The 22,386-nt window shown below is 37.5% G+C and overlaps 1 protein-coding gene across 4 annotated transcripts in view; it reads left to right on the top strand.

The window, feature by feature from the left end:
- RPS6KC1 (ribosomal protein S6 kinase C1) overlaps positions 1 to 22,386 on the top strand; it is a 232,629-nt gene that overhangs the window by 68,787 nt on the left and 141,456 nt on the right. For 3 of the 4 annotated variants that reach the window (XM_067029882.1, XM_067029876.1, XM_059073278.2), the window contains exons 4-5: positions 9,929 to 10,044; positions 22,288 to 22,381. In XM_067029882.1, coding sequence (XP_066885983.1) covers positions 9,929 to 10,044; positions 22,288 to 22,381 — 210 coding nt within the window. The remainder of the gene's footprint in view (positions 1 to 9,928; positions 10,045 to 22,287; positions 22,382 to 22,386) is intronic. The other variant, XM_067029885.1, reaches the window with a different exon arrangement.

The following is a 22,386-nucleotide window of genomic DNA, read 5'->3' as shown; positions in this document are numbered from 1 at the left end:
TCACCTCTACTCTTCTCCCTCCCTCCCCACACCATGCCCCTAGTACCCACGCGGCTGGAGGGGAGTTTGGATGATTGAGGACCAGGCCCGGGACCCCAGCAGGCGCCCCAGGCCTGAGTGGGCAGGGGAAATGCTAGGCACGTTCCCCCCAATCCTCCATTCCTGGAAGGTCCCTTGTCTTCCCCCTCTCCTTCCCCCCCACCACCTTGCTCCCATGCCCCTACAACTCATGCCATTGGAAGGTGCCCTGGAAGGTAGAGGACCAGGCCTGGGAGCCCAGCAGGCTTCCCAGGGCCTGCCTAGGTGGGGGAAATGCAAGCTGCGTTTCCTCCCTGATCCTCCAATCCCTGAGGGTCCCTCCCCATTTGCCTCTCCTCTTCTTCCCCTGCCCCACCCGTCCCTCCCATGCCCCCAGGACACACATGGCCAGAAGGGGCCCTGGAGGGCAGAGGACCTGGCCTGGGACCCCAGCAGGCTTCCCGGGGCCCGATTGGGCAGGGGAAATGCTAGCCACTTTCTCCTCTGATCCTCTGAACCCCCAAGGGTCTCTGAAGGCTTGGGAACTCCTTCCCTCCCCCAGCCATCCCTCAGGGGTGCTGTTCCCATTTGGCCTCTACTTCTCCTCCCCCCTTGTTCCCCCCTACATCCTACCTTGTCACTTTGGGGTTCCTCCTGTCCCCTTGGGTGTTGAGGTCCCCCACCAGCATCTGGTAGGTACTCTAGTTGTGGGGAGATGCAAACTCTGCGTCCTCCTACTCTGCCATCTTGACTCCACCCCCCACAGCAGTAATTTCTTAAAGGTTTAATTGCATTATGGAATCTGAAATCCTATCAGTGAACCTTTGGTACTTGGTTGTATTAAAATCCATTGGTCTTGGGAATTCCCTGGTGGTGTAGTGGTTAAGAATCTGCCTGCCAATGCAGGGGGCGTGGGTTCGATCCCTGGTCTGGGAAGATCCCACATGCTGCAGGGCAACTAAGCCCATGGGGCACAACTACTGAGTCTGCGCTCTAGAGCCTGTGAGCCACAACTACTGAGCCCATGCACCACAGCTACTGAAGCCCACATGCTCTAGAGCCCGTGCTCTCCAACTGCTGAGCCCACGCGCTGCAATTACTGAAGCCCGTGTGCTCTAGGACCTGCGTGCTGCAACTGCTGAGCCTGTGTGCTGCAGCTGCTGAAGCCCGTGCTCGTAGAGCTCGTGCTCCTCAGCAAGAGAAGCCACCACAATGAGAAGCCCGCACATCTCAACGAAGAGTAGCCCCCACTCACCACAATTAGAGAAAGCCCATGTGCAGCAACGAAGACCCAATACAGGCAAAAAAAAAAAAAAAAAAAAAAAGCGTAAAAAATTAAAAAAAAATCCATCTAGTCTGTCTTAGATTTGAATGGATATTTTACTTATGCATGAGCTTGTAACATCATGCATTGATCATTTGAAAAAGATTGTTTCCTTGAGTTATGCAGATCTTGAAAATGTTGACCCATTTCATTATATAATATCAAAAATTGTTAATATCATCACAGATCTCTAAAGGAAATTTTTTTTTTTTTTTTTTTCTGTACACCGGCCTCTCACTGTTGTGGCCTCTCCTATCGCGGAGCACAGGCTCCAGACGCGCAGGCTCGGTGGCCATGGCTCACGGGCCCAGCCTCTCCGCGGCATGTCGGATCTTCCCGGACTGGGGCACGAACCTGTGTCCCCTGCATTGGCAGGCGGATGGACTCTCAACCACTGCACCACCAGGGAAGCCCTAAAGGAAATTTTTTAAGTATTGCGAAGCTGTCAAGCTTATAGTGAATTGACAGCTTGAATTTCATCACTGAAAACAATGCCATTGGTTGTTTTACTTGAAGTGTTAGGCTCAGTTTGTTTATTTTTGAGAGAATATCTGTCAAATATCCAAGTCTGAGTAGTTATAGTTTTCTTTTACCTGTAGACTTTTAAAAAGAGATAGTCTCAGGGACTTCCCTGGTGGTCCAGTGGTAAAGAATCCGCCTTGCAATGCAGGGGACACAGGTTCGATCCCTGGTCAGGGAACTGTGATCCCACATGCCATGGGGCAACTAAGCCGTGTGCCACAACTACTGAGCTCTCATGTCTCAACTAGAGCCCACGTGCCATAGACGACAGAGCCCTCTGGAACCGGCACGTCACAACTGCATAAGAGAAAACCTCTACGCACAACTAGAGAGAAGCCCACGCACCACAACGAAGAGCCTGCATGCTGCAACTAAGACCCGACGCAACCAGAAATAAAGAAAAAAAAATAGAAATGGTCTCAAGGATCGAGGTTTAATAAAGTTAATAATTTTTACAGCTTCATCAAGGACATTCTCACGTGAAACTGGCATTAAAAAAATTTAATATGAGTGAGTGGCAATAAGGAATATGATGAGTACTAGTAAGTATAGTTTGGTGTCATTGTCTTGATTCATGCCAAGAGGTCAGCAGTTTTACTGCCATTGCTTTTAGATTATCAGTGCAAATGTCAATGTGGCGAAAAATGCAACTGCTGTCTTGGTATTATTATGAAAATGGTTTTGACCTTGTTGATACCTTAAAAGGCCCTCGGGGGAACCCCCAGCAGTTTGTGGACCAAACTTTGAGAACACACAGCACATATATGAACACACATATATGTATATACACATGGGTTTCCTTGAAAGCATTTTCAATACTGACACTGAATTTTCTCACATTATGGATGTGCCATAATTTAGCCAATTAATAGAATTCTGCAGCTATTTGAGATACACTGATATAGAAAGATGTCCAAGATATATTTTTAAGATACAGAAAACAAATGTTGCATAGCAATATGTTTAGTAAATCCCATCTGTGTTTAAATAGACATACATATTTGCGTGAAGTTGTACCTAATGTATATAACCTATGATGATGTGAGTGGAGGGATATTTTTACTTTCTGCCTTATACGTTCTGTACTGTGGAATTCAACTGCACCCAAGTAGCTTTAACTTTAATGTTGGGAGATGTACAGCCTGGCTTCTTAAACAATAAGCTTGTCACTGGGTGAAAGGGAGTGGCTTCTGAATTGGTTGAGCTTCTTTTTTTTTTTTTTTTTTTTTGCGGTATGCGGGCCTCTCACTGCCGTGGCCTCTCCCGTTGCGGAGCACAGGCTCCGGACGCACAGGCCCAGCGGCCACGGCCCACCACGGGCCCAGTCGCTCCGCGGCATGTGGGATCCTCCCGGACCGGGGCACGAACCCGTGTCTCCCGCATCGGCAGGCGGACTCTCAACCACTGCGCCACCAGGGAAGCCCTGGTTGAGCTTCTTAGCTATTATTGTCTGTTGCTAGTGGATTATTGTCAGCTTTTCTCCACATCCTTATATATTAAAGAGTGAAATTTTCTTATTAATCTTAGTAAGTGAGCAATTTATCTCTTTCAATAAATGGTACAGTCCATTTGTAATACTTATAGTTGCAGTGAACCTTGCAGGCAGCAGCTGTGGTTGTGTGGAGGGAAGTGTTGGTTAATCGTCTGTCTTTTAGCTATTCTCACATTTTTAGTACATAAGCCTCAGCTGCAAAAGAGAGTCCTATTTAATTTGCAGAACCATTGGATATGTAGTTACTCTTCTAGTGTTACAGTGAAAAGAACATGCCTTTTGGAGTCAGATAGATTTAGGCCCAAATCTTCTCTCCATTATTTACTTAGCGGTGTGATCTTGTACAAATTAACATCTGAGGCTATTTTGTTATTGGTGAGTTAGGGATTATAGCTTCCTGTTCTGAGGATCATATTCATAGTATGTATAGCTCAGTGCTTGACACACGTCAGCTACTGTTAGCTCTCATCTGTTGCTTGGTCTGCCTTTCCTCTAATGTACCACACTTTCTCTGTCTCCTTCTTCAGTGTTGTACTGTTCCACTGAGAACGTTCTGGTTAGCCTTTAAGATTTTTAGCTGTCTCATCTTCTAGGAAGTTCTGTTTCCTTTAGGCTGAATTAGTTGTTTTCCCCTTGTGGTTCTACATCTCACCAATATGACACTTAACTCATTTTATTTTTCTCCAATTTTTTTAAACTTGCAAACTTTGCAAATTTACCAAAAGACCCTAAAGAGTAGTGTAGTGAACACTTACATACCTTTTGTCCAAGTTCACTGATGAACTTTTTGCCACATTTTCCTGTATCTCTGTGTGTGAGTGTATCATTTTTTTTTACTGAACCACTTGAGAATAAGTTGCAGATATAGTGACATTTCATCCCTACTTCCCATATTTCCCCTATAGTCACAATACCATATTATTCAAGGAATTTAGCACTCAAGGAATTTAGCATTGATATAATACTGTTATCAAATATGTAGTCAATATTCAGATTTTTCCAGTTATTCTAAAAATGGTTTTTTTAGATTTTTTTTCTTTTTTGGATCCAGGATTATGCCTCTAGGTTTGTTTCTTTAATCTAGACTATTCCTTATGCATTTTTTTTGGTCTTTCATGACATTGACATTTTTAAGGAGTATGAGACAGTTGTTTTGTAGGTTTCACAATCTTGATCTGATTGTTTTCTCATGATTAGATCATTGTTTTCTGTTTGCTTTGTTACATCTCTCCTCACACTATGATTTCCTGTGGGAAAGGCAAAGCAGTTCCTGACAGATCTAAGAAAGAAGTGGCCCGACACTACCTATTTGTTTGACTTTGGTGTTTCTTAAAGTTGGCCTGGCATTCACAGCTAAGCTGTGTTGTTCTTCTGTTGAACGTAAGCAGTTTCACAGAACAGGAACATTAGACAAGGCCACTCTGTGTCCTTGGATCAAGACTAAAACAAGACCACTCTGTAATCATGTCTGAACACAGACGAAAACATTTTTCAAGTCACAAAAATGATCAAGCATATCTTCATCTTGGCTATCGTGATGACTACAGCTTTTTTTCTTACAAATCACAGCCTTATCCTTTCTTCATTCTTCTTGCCTCATAGTAAGATTTATTAAAATCATAGAATCACAGAATTAGAATTAACAGAGTCATAGAATTACTCCCACTTCCTGACAGCATCCAAGCCAGGGCAAACAAAGCCCCACTTCTTTGACTCTTTCCCCAAAGCACCTAACACAGGCTCAAATCCTGTAAGTCCTTTCTAACACCCTCTTAGTGAAATGCCTCAGGGTTCCCCATAGTATACTTTCTCGGAGTCTTAAATCCAGCTTGTTTAACTAGAGGTATGTTCTTGGTGCTGTTGACTAGAGGGAATTCACACCTGAGAACGTTGGCCTCCCTCTTTTTCTTTTTACTCTGTGAATGAATTTTTAATAGTTAAGAATTAGCACCAAGCTTTTCTGGCTAGTTTCTTACTGGTCAAGGGTAACTTTTAGTTTTGTATAATCAGTTTTTGGTCATCGACATTTGCATGTTAAAAAAGTTGTGAACGCTGCTTTCAGGAGTTGTTCTACGTAATTAAAAAAACAGAGAAAATCTCAAAGGCAGCTTATAAATCAAAGAGAGAGACTTTATTTCCGATGCTTTACCAGCTTTATTAGAAGGTTTTGGTTTAATTTTCCTTTTGCAGCTTTTAATAGCAAACCATTGTTCAGTAATTTGGAGGTGGTGGAGTGGCTTAAAGATACTATATACATACTCACACACAAATAATATAGTATGTAATATGTGATATTGTATAATAAACCTCAGGAAAAATTTGTTTTACATTTTCTATCACAATTATGTATAAATTTTCTACTCTGTTCACAAGAAAATAAAAAAATTTCCATTCCTGTGAATGGAAATTTAAAGCACTGATAAGAGAAGCACCTGTTTATTAATTTCTCATTGTTGTTGCCTTTTAAGGGAGGTTGATGATATTAAAAGATTAACAGTTTGAGAATAGCCACTAGTGTGTTATCTACCTTTAGAATCTTGCTAATGCTTAATCTAATTTTCAAATTAGGTGGCTTTGTAATATATATTAGGGCCAGTAGTTACTGCATTAAAATTCATCTGCTTCTCTTTGTGCTGCCAATACTATTTTTTGTTGTTATTTGGAAATATCTTAGGAGCAAAGAAGTGAGCATGTTCTTTCATCATATTAGTTCTGATGATAGGATTCAGTGTAATTGAACCTTTTAATGCACTAGCCTTTAATTTTGGTTTTACTCCATTCTGAAAAATGTTTTAATTCATCTCTGCTTGTCCAAGTTTAGTGGAATAGAAATGCATAGATCAATAGAAATATAACAAAGACACACTTTTGACATGTTTATTCTATTTAGAAGTGATATGCTTGTTGCTTAAGCATTTAAATCTAGTTTAATAGGGAGGTGGGATGAGTCATTGATCACACTAGGATTAAAGCATCTAAATTTTTATGTATTTGTTTCAGCCAGTAAATGAGAGTTTTTTAGGATGTCATCAAATATTAGGAAGTTTTTCATTAAAATTTTTCAACAAGTTGTTCATTTAATAATATCAGGTGGTCTTGTGGGTTGAAGCATAATATAATGTGTGCATTTTCTGGATTTCTGTTCTGAGATTGCAGATGCTCACATAAATACTAATTTACAGGTACTGCAGTTTACTTTTTTGTTTAAAGGATAAATATGTTGGACAGTAATCATAAGCACTGATGCATACTTAATATCTTATTTAGGCAAAACAAGGAATAATGGACATTTAGCTGTCATTTTAACCTGTTTGGCCTACTGTTTTTTCCCCAAGATTGAATATCTTAGATTGTTTTCAGGCCACAGAATTTGTTCTACGTGTTAGGGCTCTTAGAAGTTTGTTTCCAGATAATATTATTGATAGGTATACTAGCAACGTCATTTTAGATGTGTTTTTTGTCATTGGAAGAATTTAATTTAATGTAATTGTTGCGTATGAACTGGGAACTAATAGGAAAGCAGATTTAGCATAATGGATTATATTAGGTTTGGTTACTTGTGACAAAACTTAAAACCAGATAGATGTCAATTTTTTCCTCATGGCATAAGCTCTGGAGGTAGCCTATGCAGCGCAGCATAGGAGGCAGGGCAGCTCCAAAGTAGTCAGGAATCCAAGCTCTTGCCTTGTTGCTATATCATTTTTAACCTCCCACATCATAATCCTTCTTGGAAAGGGAAAAGGAAATAGAAGAAAAAGCGGGAGGTGGGGAGGTGAGGGTGTCTATCAGTTGTCTCTGAAAGAGATTTCTGGTAATCTGCAAAATAACTTTTGTTTATATGTTATTGGCCAGATTTTAGTCCATGTCCACATGTAACTGCAAGGCAAGCTGGAAATTATAGTCTTTTTTTTTTTTTCCCCTGGGCCGCCATGTACCTAGTTAGAAATTGGGGATTATTTTACTTAGAAAGAAGGCGAGAACAGATATGGGGATAGCAACTGGCTATCCCAAAGTAAATGAAGTAGCATACTGAATGTTAGGAATCCGCTAATTGATTGCCACTTGCCTGCTAACCTTTACTGGGCCTGGGCTCTTTGAGGATGCTGATACAAGTTACAAATCTTTCACCTAGAAAAATGTACCTGTGGACATACGCGTGGAGTTTTGTAGGATTGTTGTAACCCATCCATTAAGCATAGGGGGTTGTTTATGGACCCACTGTTATAATTTCTTTTTCTTTCTTTCTTTCTCTTTTTGGCTGTGTCGGGTCTGGCGGCACGTGGGATCTTCGTTGCAGCGTGCAGGCTTCTCTCTAGTTGTGGCGTGCAGGTTTTTCTCTTCTCTGGTTGTGGTGTGCAGGCTCCAGAGTGCGTGGACTCTGTAGTTGTGGCACACGCGTTCCAGAGCACATGTGCGCTGTAGTTTGTGGCATGCGTGCTCTCTAGTTGTGGCATGCGTGCTCAGTAGTTGTGGTGCACGGCTTAGTTGCCCCGCAGCACGCGGGATCTTAGTTCCCCGACCTGGGATTGATTGGAAGGCGGATTCTTTACCACTGGACTACCAGGTAAGTCCTTAAAATTTCTTATCAGTGAAAGATGACTATCTTCTAGGATAGAATGTTCCACTGTAAGATAGTTCTTTGTGTTAGAAAGTATTTGTACGTTTTTATTATTCACTCATACAGTCAACAAAAATATATTAGCATGTTCTGTATGTCAGACACTATGATGGTACTTGAAGATTTAAAGACACCATGATTGGTTTATTAAGTGCTTACTATGTGCCTGGTATGGAACTGCTCATTTTAAGTACGTTGCTCATTTTCTCCGTTTTGTAAATTAGGAAATAATCTGCCTAAGATTTTATAGCTAGTGAATGATAGAGCAAGTAGTTTGAACCCAGGTCTAACTCTAAAACCATTTCTTTTAGTTATCATGAAGTAGACATTTCACCATAAGCATGAGACACATTGAGCTGAGGTATTTAGTGGTTCAGTTTCAAATTCTTGCCGTGAGTAGTATAACTAGGAGTCTCCCTCTCTCTTTTTTATCTTTAGGTTGACAAGCATTTTTAATGTGATCATGCTACCTTGCTTATTTACGTTCCATAGACTTTTAAAAACCTGTTCACTTTCTATAAAACATTGTTAACCATTTTAAGGTGATATCATGATTAAAATCAAAATGCTTGAACCTCAATCTGTTATTTTCCACAAAGTCTAATTATTATGTCAAGTTTGTTAGCTGGGATATAGTATAATCTTACACATAAAGGTTGGTTTTAAATTAAAGTATGTTGGATTAGATGTGACATTTCCTAGTGTAGAACATCTTTTTTGTAATTATGTGTTTTTACAATAGAGGAGCATTTTGAAACAGATTTCCCCATAAACAAGGGAGAGTAGAGAGTTGGCACACCAAAATTTAATCATTAATTGTGTTTCTGAGTGGGTGGAAAATAGAGGTGATATTTTAAAAAGTTAGTAAAAAATAAATTTCCTTACTTTATAGTTATATTAAATACTTATTGAGCTACTGCAAGAAGTGTGGCACGCAAAAGTAACCTCTTTTCTCTTTGTACTCTCAGATGTAGTTTAATGCTTTGACTAAAGCAAGTGAGGGCTCTGTTTTAATCCATCTGTTTCTTTTTTTCCTCCCTTTCTTTCATTTGCTTCTTTGTAGTGATAACTGCAAAGAAGTTGACTTATTTCCAGGAAGTTGTGGTGCCTATAACTAGGAATCTCTTTATATCTCAGTTTTCTATTAACATTTTGCAAAGCCACTTAAGTATGGGATGTGTTACTCTTTTGATTTTGTATTTTTTTAAACCTAAATTGCAATCAGTATGGTACATGGCATGTGACAAATGCCAACTGGTAATCTTATCTGAGAGTAGTGCAAAATGGTCATGTTTGAAAATGTCTTATCAGCATTCAGACTGTATATATCATTAAAAAAATTCTTTGAAAACCACCTTTCGATCACCTTGCAAACCGGAGCTCACTGTGCTGTGTGTGTTCTCTTTTTTCTCACAAGTGTGCTTTCATGTACACTGACAGCATCACACATGGAATTTGGCTTGAAAGCTTTTTGCTTCAAGCTGAGGTTTTTGACCCCACTGACATACAGATGTTCTCATAATTTTCTCTCTTCAGCTCCGTTTATAAATCAAAAGAGTGGGAAAGGGAAAATTATATGAGTAATTACAGTATTAAATTACTATAGAAAACCATTTGAGTTCTTTATTAATTCTCCTTTCAACTTTAGTTTCAAATTACCAGCTTCTTAAATGGTAAGTTTTTTATATTGACAGGCTTTAGATTATGACTGCATTATTTGTTTACTAGTTGACACCTCTGCCTCTTGTTTTATCAGAAACATTATTTTCTTTTCTGGTGGGAGCATTACTGATTCCAGTTGTAGAGACTAGATTTAACTTCAGAAGGTTGCCTGATACGCAGAGCAAATAGGCAGTGATAGGCCTGCTGCTGCTCTCTAAATTGTGAATATAAACTAACATAAATCCGTGTTTGATCTTTCTTTCCTTAAGTGTTGATTCATATTTAATTCTAGGACGATTTGATGAAACTGTTATTGAAGAGAGGAGACAGTGTGCTGAAGATCTGCTACAGTTCTCTGCCAATATTCCTGCTCTTTATAACAGTAAACAGCTTGAAGATTTTTTCAAGGTTTGGTGTTCTTTCTGGAATATTTGTATTTTATTAAATGTCTTTGTTTTCTAATTTGTGGTAAAGCAAGATTCAAGTTTTTTTTTTAAAACAAAATGTCATTTACTTTTGAATTTCATTATTCACTAAAATAAGTAGAAGTTAATAGCTAAATAACAATGTCTGTGGCATGTCTTCTATTTCTCATGTAAAACTGTATATAATTTTCGATTCACAGATTTAAAAAAAATTGATGCTGAGGGTTTAGAGATTATCTAATTCATCCATCATAATTGAAATACATTAAAATGTTTAAATATGATGAAACTCCAGTAGTTATCTTCACTTTTTGAGGTGTCTTTCAGTAGTAGACTTCTTTTCTATTAGTCTATATTAAATTTGTTCTAATTGGACTAAGCTGTGTAAAGATAGAACAAAAATAGTCACTGTACAACTTAAAGAGGTAGACTAGTACAAGTTGTATTACCACAGATGTTTGGATAGTAGTGTTTTAAGTTTCTTGACACGTAATGCCTTCATTCTGAGTTCATTATCATTTTAGATAATAATTTTCTAGCTTATTTTGTATTGAACCTGTGCTAGTTGTCAGTTAATATCAATGTCTTTATTTATAATATTAATGTCTTTTCATATTTCATTTAGCTCTCTAGAAAAAAGCTAGATGATTGTGCCATAATTACTTTTTCCCTTCTTTAACTAAAAATCTACTCAATTGTATATATGTCATTTCTTAGACCATATAGGCAGCAAGGTATATGAGGATCTTACAAAAGACTATACCAAAGGATCTACAAAAGGAATTTATTTTTCATGACCTATTTTAGTTTACTGAAGGAAGTTGATCTTTTGAAAGATACTATAAACTTATGACTTAGAAATAGAAAGAGTAGTAGAAAAGTTTGTAGTAACAATAAGATTCTTGCTGATTGACTTCATTGCTTAATTTTTTATTACTCTGCAAATGTGGCTGAGATGATAAATTTGGCTTCTGCTCATGACCTAATGCAGATATTTAGGATAAAAGGCCAAGTCAAATTGATACAGTATTTAGCTCTTTACTAAATACAGCTGTTTCTATGTGGCAGCGAATCTATGCTTCTAGAAAGAGGCAGCCTTATTTATTATTATTATTATATTTTGCGGTACGCGGGCTTCTCACCGCTGTGGCCTCGCCCGTTGCGGAGCACAGGCTCTGGACACGCAGGCTCAGCGGCCATAGCTCATGGGCCTAGCTGCTCTGCGGCATGTGGGATCTTCCCAGACCGGGGCACGAACCCGTGTCCCCTGCATCGGCAGGCGGACTCTCAACCACTGCGCCACCAGGGAAGCCCCACCATATTATCTTAAACAAGAAAAGGGTTTATTTGTCTCATACAACAAAGTTTCTTTTTCCACATATATATATATTTTTTAAAATTCAGGTATAGTTGATTTACAACATTATGTAAGTTTCAGATGTACAGCATAGTGATTCACAATTTTTAAAGGTTATACTCCATTTATAATTATTATAAAATATTGGCTACATTCTCCGTGTTGTACAGTATATCCTGGTAGCTTATTTATTTTATAGATAATAGTTTGTACCTCTGAATCCCCTACTCCTATTTTGCTCCTCCCCCTTTTCCTCTCCCCAATCATAATCACTGTTTCTCTATATCCAAGTCTGTTTCTTTTTTGTTATATTCATCAGTTTGTTTTATTTTTTAGATTTCACATATAAGTGATATCATACAGTATTTGTCTTCTCTTTCTGAGTTATTTCACTAAACATAACACCCTCTGAGTCTATCAATGTTGTTGCAAATGGCAAAATTTCATCCTTTTTTATAGCTGAATAGTATTCTATTGTATATATACACCATATCTTCTTTATCTGTTCATCTGTTGATGGACACTTAGGTTGCTTCTATATCTTGCCCATTGTAAATAATGCTACTCTGAACATTGGGGTGCATATATCTTTTTTTTAAAACATCTTTGTTGGAGTATAATTGCTTTACAGCAATTATACTCATGTTAGTTTCTGCTGTATAACAAAGTGAATCAGCTATATGCCTACTTATACCCCTATATCCCCTCCCTCTTGCATCTCCCTCCCACCCTCCTTATCCCACCCCTCTAGGTGGTCTCAAAGCACTGAGCTGATTTCCCTGTGACGTGCAGCTGCTTCCCACTAGCTAGCTATTTTACCTTTGGTAGTGTATATATGTCAGTGCTACTCTCTCACTTTGTCCCAGCTTATACTTCCCCCTCCCCGTGTCCTCAAGTCCATTCTCTATGTCTGTGTCTTTATTCCTGTCCTGCCCCTATGTTCATCAGAACCATTTTTTTTTTTTAGATTCCATATATATGTGTTAGTATACGGTATTTGTTTTACTCTTCTGACTTACTTCACACTGTATGACAGACTCTGGGTCCATCCACCTCACTACAGATCAAGACAGTATGGTACTGGCACAAAAACAGAAATATAGATCAGTGGAACAGGATAGAAAGCCCATAGATAAACCCACACACATATGGTCACCTTATCTTTGATAAAGGAGGCAAGAGTATACAATGGAGAAAAAACAGCCTCTTCAATAAGTGGTGCTGGGAAAACTGGACAACTACATGTAAAAGAATGAAGTTAGAACACTTCTAAGACCATACACAAAAATAAACTCAAAATGGATTAAAGACCTAAATGTAAGGCCAGACACTATCAAACTCTTAGAGGAAAACATAGGCAGAACACTCTATGACATAAATCATATATCTTTTTGAATTATGTTTTTGTTTTTTTTGGATGTATTGGAACTGCTGGGTCATATGGTAGTTCTGTTTTTAGTTTTTTGAGAAACCTGCACACTGTTTTCTTCAGTTGCAGCACCAATTTACATTCCCATCAGCAGTGCACAGGGTTTCCTTTTTTCCACATCCTTGCTAACATTTATTATTTGTGGTCTTTTTGAGGATAGCCATTCTGACAGGGTGAGGTGATGTCTCATTGTGGTTTTGATTTGCATTTCTCTCGTGATTAATGATGTTAAGCATCTTTTCATGTGCCTGTTGGCCATCTGTATGTCTTTGGAAAAATGTCTCTTCAGGTCTTCTGCCCATTTTTTAATTGGGTTGACTTTTTTTGATGTTGAGTTGTATGAGCTCTTTATGTATTTTGGATATTAACCCCTTATTGGTCATATCATTTGCAAGTGTTTTCTCCCAGTCAGTAGGTTGTCTTCTCGTTTTGTTGATGGTTGTCTTTGTTATTCAAAAGCTTTTTAGTTTAATTAGGTCCCGTTTGTTTATTTTTGCTTTTGTTTCCTTTGCCTTTGGAAATGGATCCAAAAAAATATTGCTGTGATTTATGTCAAAGAATGTTCCACCTGTGTATTCTTCTAGGAGTCTTATAGTTTCCAGTCTAACATTTAGGTCTTTAATCCATTTTGAGTTTATTTTTGTATATGATATGAGAAAATGTTCTAATTTCATTTCATATAGAAAACATATATCAGATTGATATTTAGTAGTGGAATTGCCGAGTCTTATGGTAAGTTTATGTTTTTAAGAAACTGCCAAACTGTTTTCCAAAGTGACTTTACCATTTTACATTCCCCAGCAATGTATGAAGGCTCTGGTTCTTTTACAACCTCACCAGCACTTGGTATCGTGTGCTTTAAAAAATATAACTGTGTATAATGGTATCTCACTGTAGTATTAATTTCAGTTTCGTAACCTCACCAACACTTGGTATTGTGTGATTTTTTTTTTTTCTTTAATTTACTTTTGGTTGTGTTGGGTCTTCATTGCTAGATGCGGGCTTTCTCTAGTTGTGGTGAGTGGGGGCTACTCTTCATTGTGATGCACGGGCTCTAGGCCGTGCAGGCTTCAGTAGTTGTGGCACCCGGGCTTAGTTGCTCCGTGTCATGTGGGATCTTCCGGGAGCAGGGATCAAACCCATGTCCCCTGCATTGGCAGGCGCATTCTTAACCACTGAGCCACCAGGGAAGTCCCTGTGTGATTTTAGAATTATAACTGTGTGTATGTGTATAATGGTATCTCACGGTAGTATTAATTTCAGTTTGGCTAATGATGTTGAACCTGTTTTCAACCTGTGCTTATCTATATGTATTCTTTGGTGAAATGTCTATTAAAATCTGTCCCTCTTTTGGTTGAGTTGTTTGTGTTAATGAGTTTCAGATGTAATATGGATACAGGTTCTTTATTAGACATGTGATTTGCAAATATTTTCTCCAAATGTATGGCTTGTCTTTTCATTTTCTTAATGGTGTCATTTGATGTGCAAAAGTTTCTAGTTTTGATGAAGTATAATTTACCATTTTTTTTCTTTTTTGAATCATGCTTTTGTTGTCATATCTAAGATCTCTTTGATTAATCCAAAGTCAAGAGAATTTTCTCTTACATTCCTTTCTGGAAGTCTGTGATCCGTTTTCAGTTAATTTTTGTGTATAGTGTGAAGTAACAGTCTAAATTAATCTTTTGGCACTTGAATATCAAATAGTCTCAGCACTGTTTGTTGAAAAGACTATCATTTCCCTATTGAAGTATGTTGGCACTGTTGCTGAAAAAGAATTGACTATACATGTAACGCTTTATTTCTGGACTTTTGACATCTTCTGTTGATCTATGTGCCTGTTCTTTTACCAGTATGTACTCTTTTGATTACTGTAGCTTTATAATATGTTTTGAAATCAGAAAGTGTAAGTTTTCCCACTATATTTGTATTTTTCAAAGATGTTATGGCAATTTTGATTCCTTTGAATTTTCATATAATGTTTTAGTATCAGCTTGTCCATATCAACAGAAAATTCTGATGAAATTTTGATTGGAATTGTATTAATCATTAGTTCAGTTTGGGGAGAATTGTTATCTTAACAATATTGTCTTCTAATCTGTGAACATGAAATAACTCGCCATTTATTTGTGTTCTTTAATTTGTCTCAGCAGTGTTTTGCCATTTTCAGGTATAAGTCTGGCACTTCTTTTGTTAAATTTATTACTAAATATTTTATTCTTTTGTTGCTATTATGAATGGAACTGTATTTTTTCATTTAGCATTATACTTTAAAGGTTATCCATGTTATAGCCAGTATCCATACTTCATTCCTTTTTTTATACTTATAATATTCCTTTGTATGGATCCATGGATATTCCAAATTTTGTTTATCCATTCATCAGTTGATGCACATATAGGTTGTCTTCTCCTTTTGACTGTTATGAATGATGCTATTATGAATACTGGCATATAAGTTTTTGTGTGGACGTATTTTTTCATTTCTCTTAGGTATATACCTAGGAGTGGAATTGATGTGGGAAAATTTTAAATTTCTAATTCAGTGCATTTTCTTGTTGTAGGTCTATTCTAATTTTCTCTTTCTTATTGAATCAGCTTGTTAAGTTGTATCTTCCTAGGAGTTTTCATCTAAATTCTGTAATTTGTTCATAGTGTTCCTTACAATGTTTTAAATTTCTATAGGTATGGTAGTGATGTCCCCTCTTTCATTCATGATTTTGGTAATTTGTGTCTTATCTATTTTTTCTTGACCTGTCTAGGTAAAAGTTTGATATTTTTGTTGATCTTTTCAAAGGATCAACTTGGTTTCATTGATTTTTTTTCTCTATTTTTCTATTTCATTTCACTGATTTTTGTTCTAAACTCTGTTTCCTTCCTTTTGCATGCTTTGGGTTTACTTTGCTCTTTATCTAATTCTTTAATTCCTTAAATTTGAAGCTTAAGTTATTGATTTGAGATGGTTCTTCTTGTCTAACATAGGCATTTACAGCTATAAATTTTCTTCTTAGCATTGTTTGAGCCTCATCCCATAAATTTTTGTTTTATTTTCACTTTTATTCAGTTCAAAGTATTTTCTGATTACTTTTATGATTTTTCTGTTGACCCATTGGTTATTTGGAAACATGTTCTTTAATTTCCAAATATTTGTGGATTTCTTAAAGTTTAATCTGTTGTTGATTTCTAATTTTGTTTTCTTGTGGTTGTGGTCAGAAAATATACATTGTGGACTTCCCTGGTGGCTCAGTGGTTAAGAATCTGCCTGCCAATGCAAGAGACACGGGTTTGAGCTCTGGTCTGGGAAGATCCCACATGCCACAGAGCAACCAAGCCCATGCGCCACAACTACTGAGCCTGCGCTCTAGAGCCCATGAGCCACAACTACTGAGCCCAAATGCCACAACCACTGAAGCCCGTGTGCCTAGAGCCCATGCTCCACAACAAGAGAAGCCACCACGATGAGAAGTCTGTGCACTGCAATGAAGAGTAGCCCCCACTTGCCACAACTAGAGAAAGCCCACGCGTATCAATGAAGACTCAACACAGCCAAAAATAAATAAATTTATAAAAAGAAAAAAAAGAAAATATACATTGTATGATTTCATTCCTTTAAAATTTACTGAGACCTGATTTATTTCCTAGCAACATTGAAAGGAGCATATATTTTGTTGTCAGGTGGAGTTTTATGTAAATATCTGTTAATTCAAGTTACTTGATAATGTTGTCTTCTTTATCCTTGCTAATTTTCTGTCTAGTTGTTCTAGCAATTATTGAGATTGAAGTATTGAAGTCTCTCTAATTATTATTGTTGAATTTTCTGTTTTTCTTTCCAGTTATGTTAACTTTTACTTTATTTTGGGGCTTTTTTGGCATAGAATGGTTATATCTTCCTGATGAATTGATTTTCTTAACCTTATGAAATGCCCCTCTTTCTAGTAATATTTATTGTCTTAAAGTCTGTTTTTAATATAAAGTCTGTGTGATTTTAATATAGACACTCTAGGTTTCTTACTGTTGCATGGTACCTTTCTTTTATTCTTTTGCTTTCAGTCTGTATTATTGAATCTAAAGGGTACTCTTATGTGCACTATATATAGTTTAATCCTGTTTTTTTATTCAGTCTGCAAATTGCTGTTGTTGATTGTGGTATTTAGTCCTTTTATATTTAATTATTGGTAAGATTGAAGTTTTGTCTGCCATTTTGCTATTTGTTATATGTCTCATATTTTTGGTTCTTTTGTTTTTCTACTTTATACCACCTTTTGTATTAAATAGGTATTGTTTATTATACCACTTAAATTCTTTTTTTTTTTTGCGGTATGCGGGCCTCTCACTGTTGTGGCCTCTCCCGTTGCGGAGCACAGGCTCCGGACGCGCAGGCTCAGCAGCCATGGCTCACGGGCCCAGCCGCTCAGCGGTATGTGGGATCCTCCCAGACCGGGGCACGAACCTGCGTCCCCTGCATTGGCAGGCGGACTCTCAACCACTGCGCCACCAGGGAAGCCCTAAATTCTTTTTTTTTAGGTGTGTGTTTTTAAAAGTTATTTTCGTTTTTTTTTTTTTTTTTTTGGTATGTGGGCCTCTCACTGTTGTGGCCTCTCCCGTTGCGGAGCACAGGCTCCGGCCGCGCAGGCCTAGCGGCCATGGCTCACGGGCTTAGTTGCTCCGCGGCATGTGGGATCTTCCCAGACCAGGGCACGAACACGTGTCTCCTGCATCGGCAGGCAGATTCTCAACCACTGCGCCACCAGGGAAGCCCCTAAAAGTTATTTTCTCTCTGTTTGCTCTAGGGATTAAAATATGCACTTTATTTAAAAAAAATTTTTTTTTATTTTTAATTTTTTTTGCGGTACGCGGGCCTCTCACTGCCGCGGCCTCCTCCGTTGCGGAGCACAGGCTCTGGACGCACAGGCCCAGTGGCCGTGACTCACAGGCCCAGCGGCTCTGCGGCATGTGGGATCTTCCCAGACCGGGGCACGAACCCGCGTCCCCTGCATCGGCAGGCGGACTCGCAACTACTGCGCCACCAGGGAAGCCCAGAATATGCACTTAAACTTATGACAATTTACTTGAGAAGAATACTAACTTAATTCCAGTAAAATATAGAAAGTTTGCTCCATAGAGCTCTATTCACTCCTCCTTTTTTGTTATATTATTGTATACCTCAAATGTAAACTGAACAATAGAGTGTTATGATGTCTTTTCAAAGAGTTAAGGGAGGAAAAGAGAACATATATTTATGTATTCTTTTTATTTACCCTCATATTTCCTTTTTTTGTTCAGGTGGATTTGAATTACCATATGTTGTCATTTCCTTTCATCTTGAAGGATTGTAGTTTCTTTTTTTGTGCAAGGCAGGTTTGCTAGCAAGAGTCTCCCAGTCCTTGTCTGGAAATGTTTTTATTTACTCATCATTTTAAAAGAATAGTTTGCTGGATGTATAGAATTATTGATTGACAGTTCTTTTTGACAGTTTGAATTTATCATTCCTCTGTCTTTTGTCCTTTATTGTTTTTTTATGTGAAGTCAGCTGTTAATTATACTGTAGTTCCACTGTATAAGTCTTTTTCTGTTGCTTCTTTCTGAATTTAGCCTTTGTCTTTCAACAGTGACTAGCTGTTGATCTGTTTCTGTTTATTTTATTTTGGGTTTAATTTATCTTCTTGTGTTTGTAGATTAATATTTTTGTCAAATTTGGAAGTTTTCTGCCCTCACCTCTTCAAATATTTTTTTTCAGCCCTTTTTCCTCTCTCATGTCTGGTACTCCTATTACATGTAAGTTGGTATGCTTGATATTATCCCACAGCTCTCCCTGGTTCTCTGTTATTATTCAGTTTTTTTCCTATGATGTTCATATTGGATAGTTTCTGTTGATCTTCAAGTTCATTGGTTATTCTTCTTTCTCAAATGTATTGTTGAACTTCTCTAGTGAATTTAAAATTTTCTTACTATACTTTTCAACTCTAGGATTTTCATCTGGTTCTTTTTTTCTTAAAATCGAGATTAATTCACATTACATAAAATGCACCAATTAAGGCATACAGTTCAGTGCTTTTTAGTTTGTTCACAAGGTCATGCAACCATTATTACTGTCTAATTTCAGAACATTTTTATCACCCCAAAAGAAACGTTATACCCATTAGCATTCACCCCTCCTACCCCACTTGCCCTAACCCCTAGCAAACACTAATTTACTTTCTGTTTTGATGGATTTTCCTATTCTGGACATGACTGGAATCATACAGTATGCGGCCTTTTACATCTGACTTGTTTCACATAGCTTAATGTTTTCGAGGTTCATCTGTGTTGTAACATGTATCAGTACTTATGTCCTTTCGATGGCTGAATAATATTCCATTAAGTGGATATGAATATACCACATTCTGTGTATCCATTCATCATCACTCTTTACTCTTTCTTTGTATGTCTCATAATTTTGTTGTTGAACACTGAAAAATTTGTATAATATATTATAGCAACTCTGGGTTCTAATTTTTTTCCCCTGAGGGTTGTTGCCATTGTTTTATTAGTGTCTTCAGTAACATGTCTGTACTAAATCTGTGTAGTCTGTTTGGTATACAGTGTGTGACTGCTAATGTTTCTGCTCAGCTTAAAATCTTTATTGTATTTTTAAACCTGGCTGGGTGCCTTGTATAAGCATAGCTTGGTCAGCCAGTGATTGGCCTTTGCTTGTACACTTTGTTTCATTATATACTTCTCCCTTATGCTGATGATTCTTTGTGTGTTTTCAAGGTTCAAGCAGTTTTAAAGTTTGCCCTGGCTTTTGTTTTCCTTTGGGATCTCTTGCATTTCTCTGCATGCGCACCCTCTCATGGTTTGCCAGGGATTTGCAGATAGCTTGATCCATCTCTGGTTTTTCCTCCATGGATAGGTAGAAAACTTATTAAGAACCCTTATGGCCACGTTATTTTCTGGATCTTCCTGCTAAATGTCTGGCTAATGTGCTGGTCCTTTGCTTACTACAACTTCATGCCTGCAGAGCCACTGTTCTTGCCATTTGTTTGGCACTAAGATCACTACTATTATTGGTAACACTGTTTTTTGAGCGGGGGGACTTCTTTCTGTGCTTAAGTCTAAATCATGCCAGCCTCTTCTGCAAGTGAATCTACTTGTTTCTAAGGCTTGTCTTCCCTTGTATAATTACCATGGCAACCAGCTGGGAGGGAATATGGGAACAACCTCAGGCAAGAATGTCACAGACCCCCACAGTTCTCACCCGGGCTTCTGTGGTTTCATGAGTAACCACTTATTCATTTGCTTTATGTTTTTGGTTAATTTCCAGAGCTCTGAAATGTAAAATTGTTTTGACAGTTTTCTCTAGTTTCATCATTGCCTTTTGGTGGGGGCATTTGCTCATTTACCACCATATTTGGATATTACAGCATATCTGAACTCCTTCCCCCCCAGATTGACTCTTCATTAATCAAAACCTTTGAGATGCTGTATAATAAGAGTTTCTTTTTACTGCATACTCAGAAACACTAAAAGGTTAATGTTTTTGAACTAGAGATTTAAAGTAGAATTGTGGCATATTTTCCTACTACTTCCCTTAAGTTCCTCTAGAACAGTTTTTATTATTTTGTTTCATTAAATATTTATTCTTTATTATCTATTTTGTATAATATTGTTTATTAAATTAGGTAAGTAAAATTTCTGTAGGATTATGAGCTAAAACTTTTCTTGCATTCTTCAGTATTTTGTTTTTATCTTATGAGCAGATCTTGTATCAGCTAGTAATAACAAATAAAAATTTGAGTGCTTATTGCATTGTTCTAAACACTTTACATCTGTGAAATCTAGTCCTAACAACTCTTTGAGTTAGTTATGTAGATATTATTTCCATTTTTATAGGTAGGTAACTTAAAGTCACATACCTCGTAGTGGAAGAGGTAGTTAATAGTTGAAAGGCACTTTCTACTATGTGAGATTATACCTAAAATCAAATTTGCCTATTAAAACTCTCAGGAATACTTTTACATTTTCTTAGGGTTTGGTTTGGATATTGTTTAAAGGATGGCTTAGTTTAGAATAGATACTCTTCTTTTTGGAGAAAAATTCAGTTACAATCTGTGATTTGAATATTTTAATTAAAAAATAAAATAATGTGATAAAAATTCTTCTAAAAATAATCGTTTTCAAAGTTTCAGTTCACTTAAAACTCAGAGAAGTAAAATTTGTTAATTTGAGAGGGACCATTTCAAATTTCCCTTCCTTAAAGATGAACTGGCAGGGAGACTTGATTAGGTAAAGATAGTTGTTAGGGGCGGGGGAAGGATAGTTGTTGAGTTCTTTGTGCTGACACAGAGAGGAAATAGGGATCTTATATTTCTCTTGGGTTGTGCTATCCTGGTAATAGTGTTTGGGGGTATAGAACTGTTGGTGGAAGGTAAAAGGAAATATGTTAAAGAGCAGAAGAGCTATTATTTTAATTAGTTATAGTTATTTAAGGGTTATAAACCTTTAATATATGTGATTGGAGCATTCAGTCCATAAAGCCACAGCACAAAATCATACCACACCACTTGCCTGATAGAGCATTCTCTAGTTGCACACAGAGTAAGAGAAAATAATCTTTTCAGGTCTGAATTTTCAAACTTAAATATAGAATTAAAATGATGGTCACGTGGATAAATCCGTTTTATATTTATTAAAAATGTATCTCTTTAATAAAATATCTTAAATTTATTTAGTCTTATGTACATTGCATTCAAATGATTCTCGAATATAAGGCACTTCTCGGATCACTTGAGGTGCTGTGTTGTATTTTTTAATTTGGTAAAATTAAATGACTTCCTAATGGAGTCCATCATTTGTCATTAATTAGAAAGACTAGTGACTACTAAGCATACTGAGTAATACCCACCACCTTAGCTGGTGGGCTTTTTCTTTTTCTGCATTTTTTTTTTTCTTTTGCGGTACGCGGGCCTCTCACTGTTGTGGCCTCTCCCGTTGCGGAGCACAGGCTCTGGACATGCAGGCTCAGAGGCCATGGCTCACGGGCCATGCCGCTCCACGCATGTGGGATCTTCCCAGACCGGGGCACGAACCTGCATCCCCTGAATTGGCAGGTGGACTCTCAACCACTGCGCCACCAGGGAAGCCCTGAATTTTTAAATAGGCTATGTTTTAGAACAGTTTAGGTTTACAGAAAAATTATGCAGAAAGTATAGTGTTTTCCCATAGATTCTCCTTTCTCCCTCACAGTTTCCCCTATTATTAACATCTTTCCTTGGTGTGGTACATTTGTTATATTTGATGAACCAATATTGATATTCCTATTGATTTTTTAAAAGCAATTGTAATCTAGTTTAATAGATGAACATTTTTGTAATTCTTGTACATAGATGAGATAACCATTGTTCTCATTACTGATTTTTAAAAATACTCATATCGACAATGAAGCACAGTTACTTTGGTCTTTCTAGGGAGGAATAATCAATGATGGTTCTGAATTGATTGGTCCTGTTGAAGCTTATTCGGATTCCCTCATTGATAGCTTTCCTGAATGTACTACAGAAGGTAAG

The sequence above is a fragment of the Kogia breviceps genome, chromosome 1 (genome assembly GCF_026419965.1).
Source record: "Kogia breviceps isolate mKogBre1 chromosome 1, mKogBre1 haplotype 1, whole genome shotgun sequence".
Taxonomy (NCBI): domain Eukaryota; kingdom Metazoa; phylum Chordata; class Mammalia; order Artiodactyla; family Physeteridae; genus Kogia; species Kogia breviceps.
The sequence above is the reverse complement of the archived record's forward strand: the minus strand, read 5'-3'. Positions and strand labels throughout refer to the sequence as shown.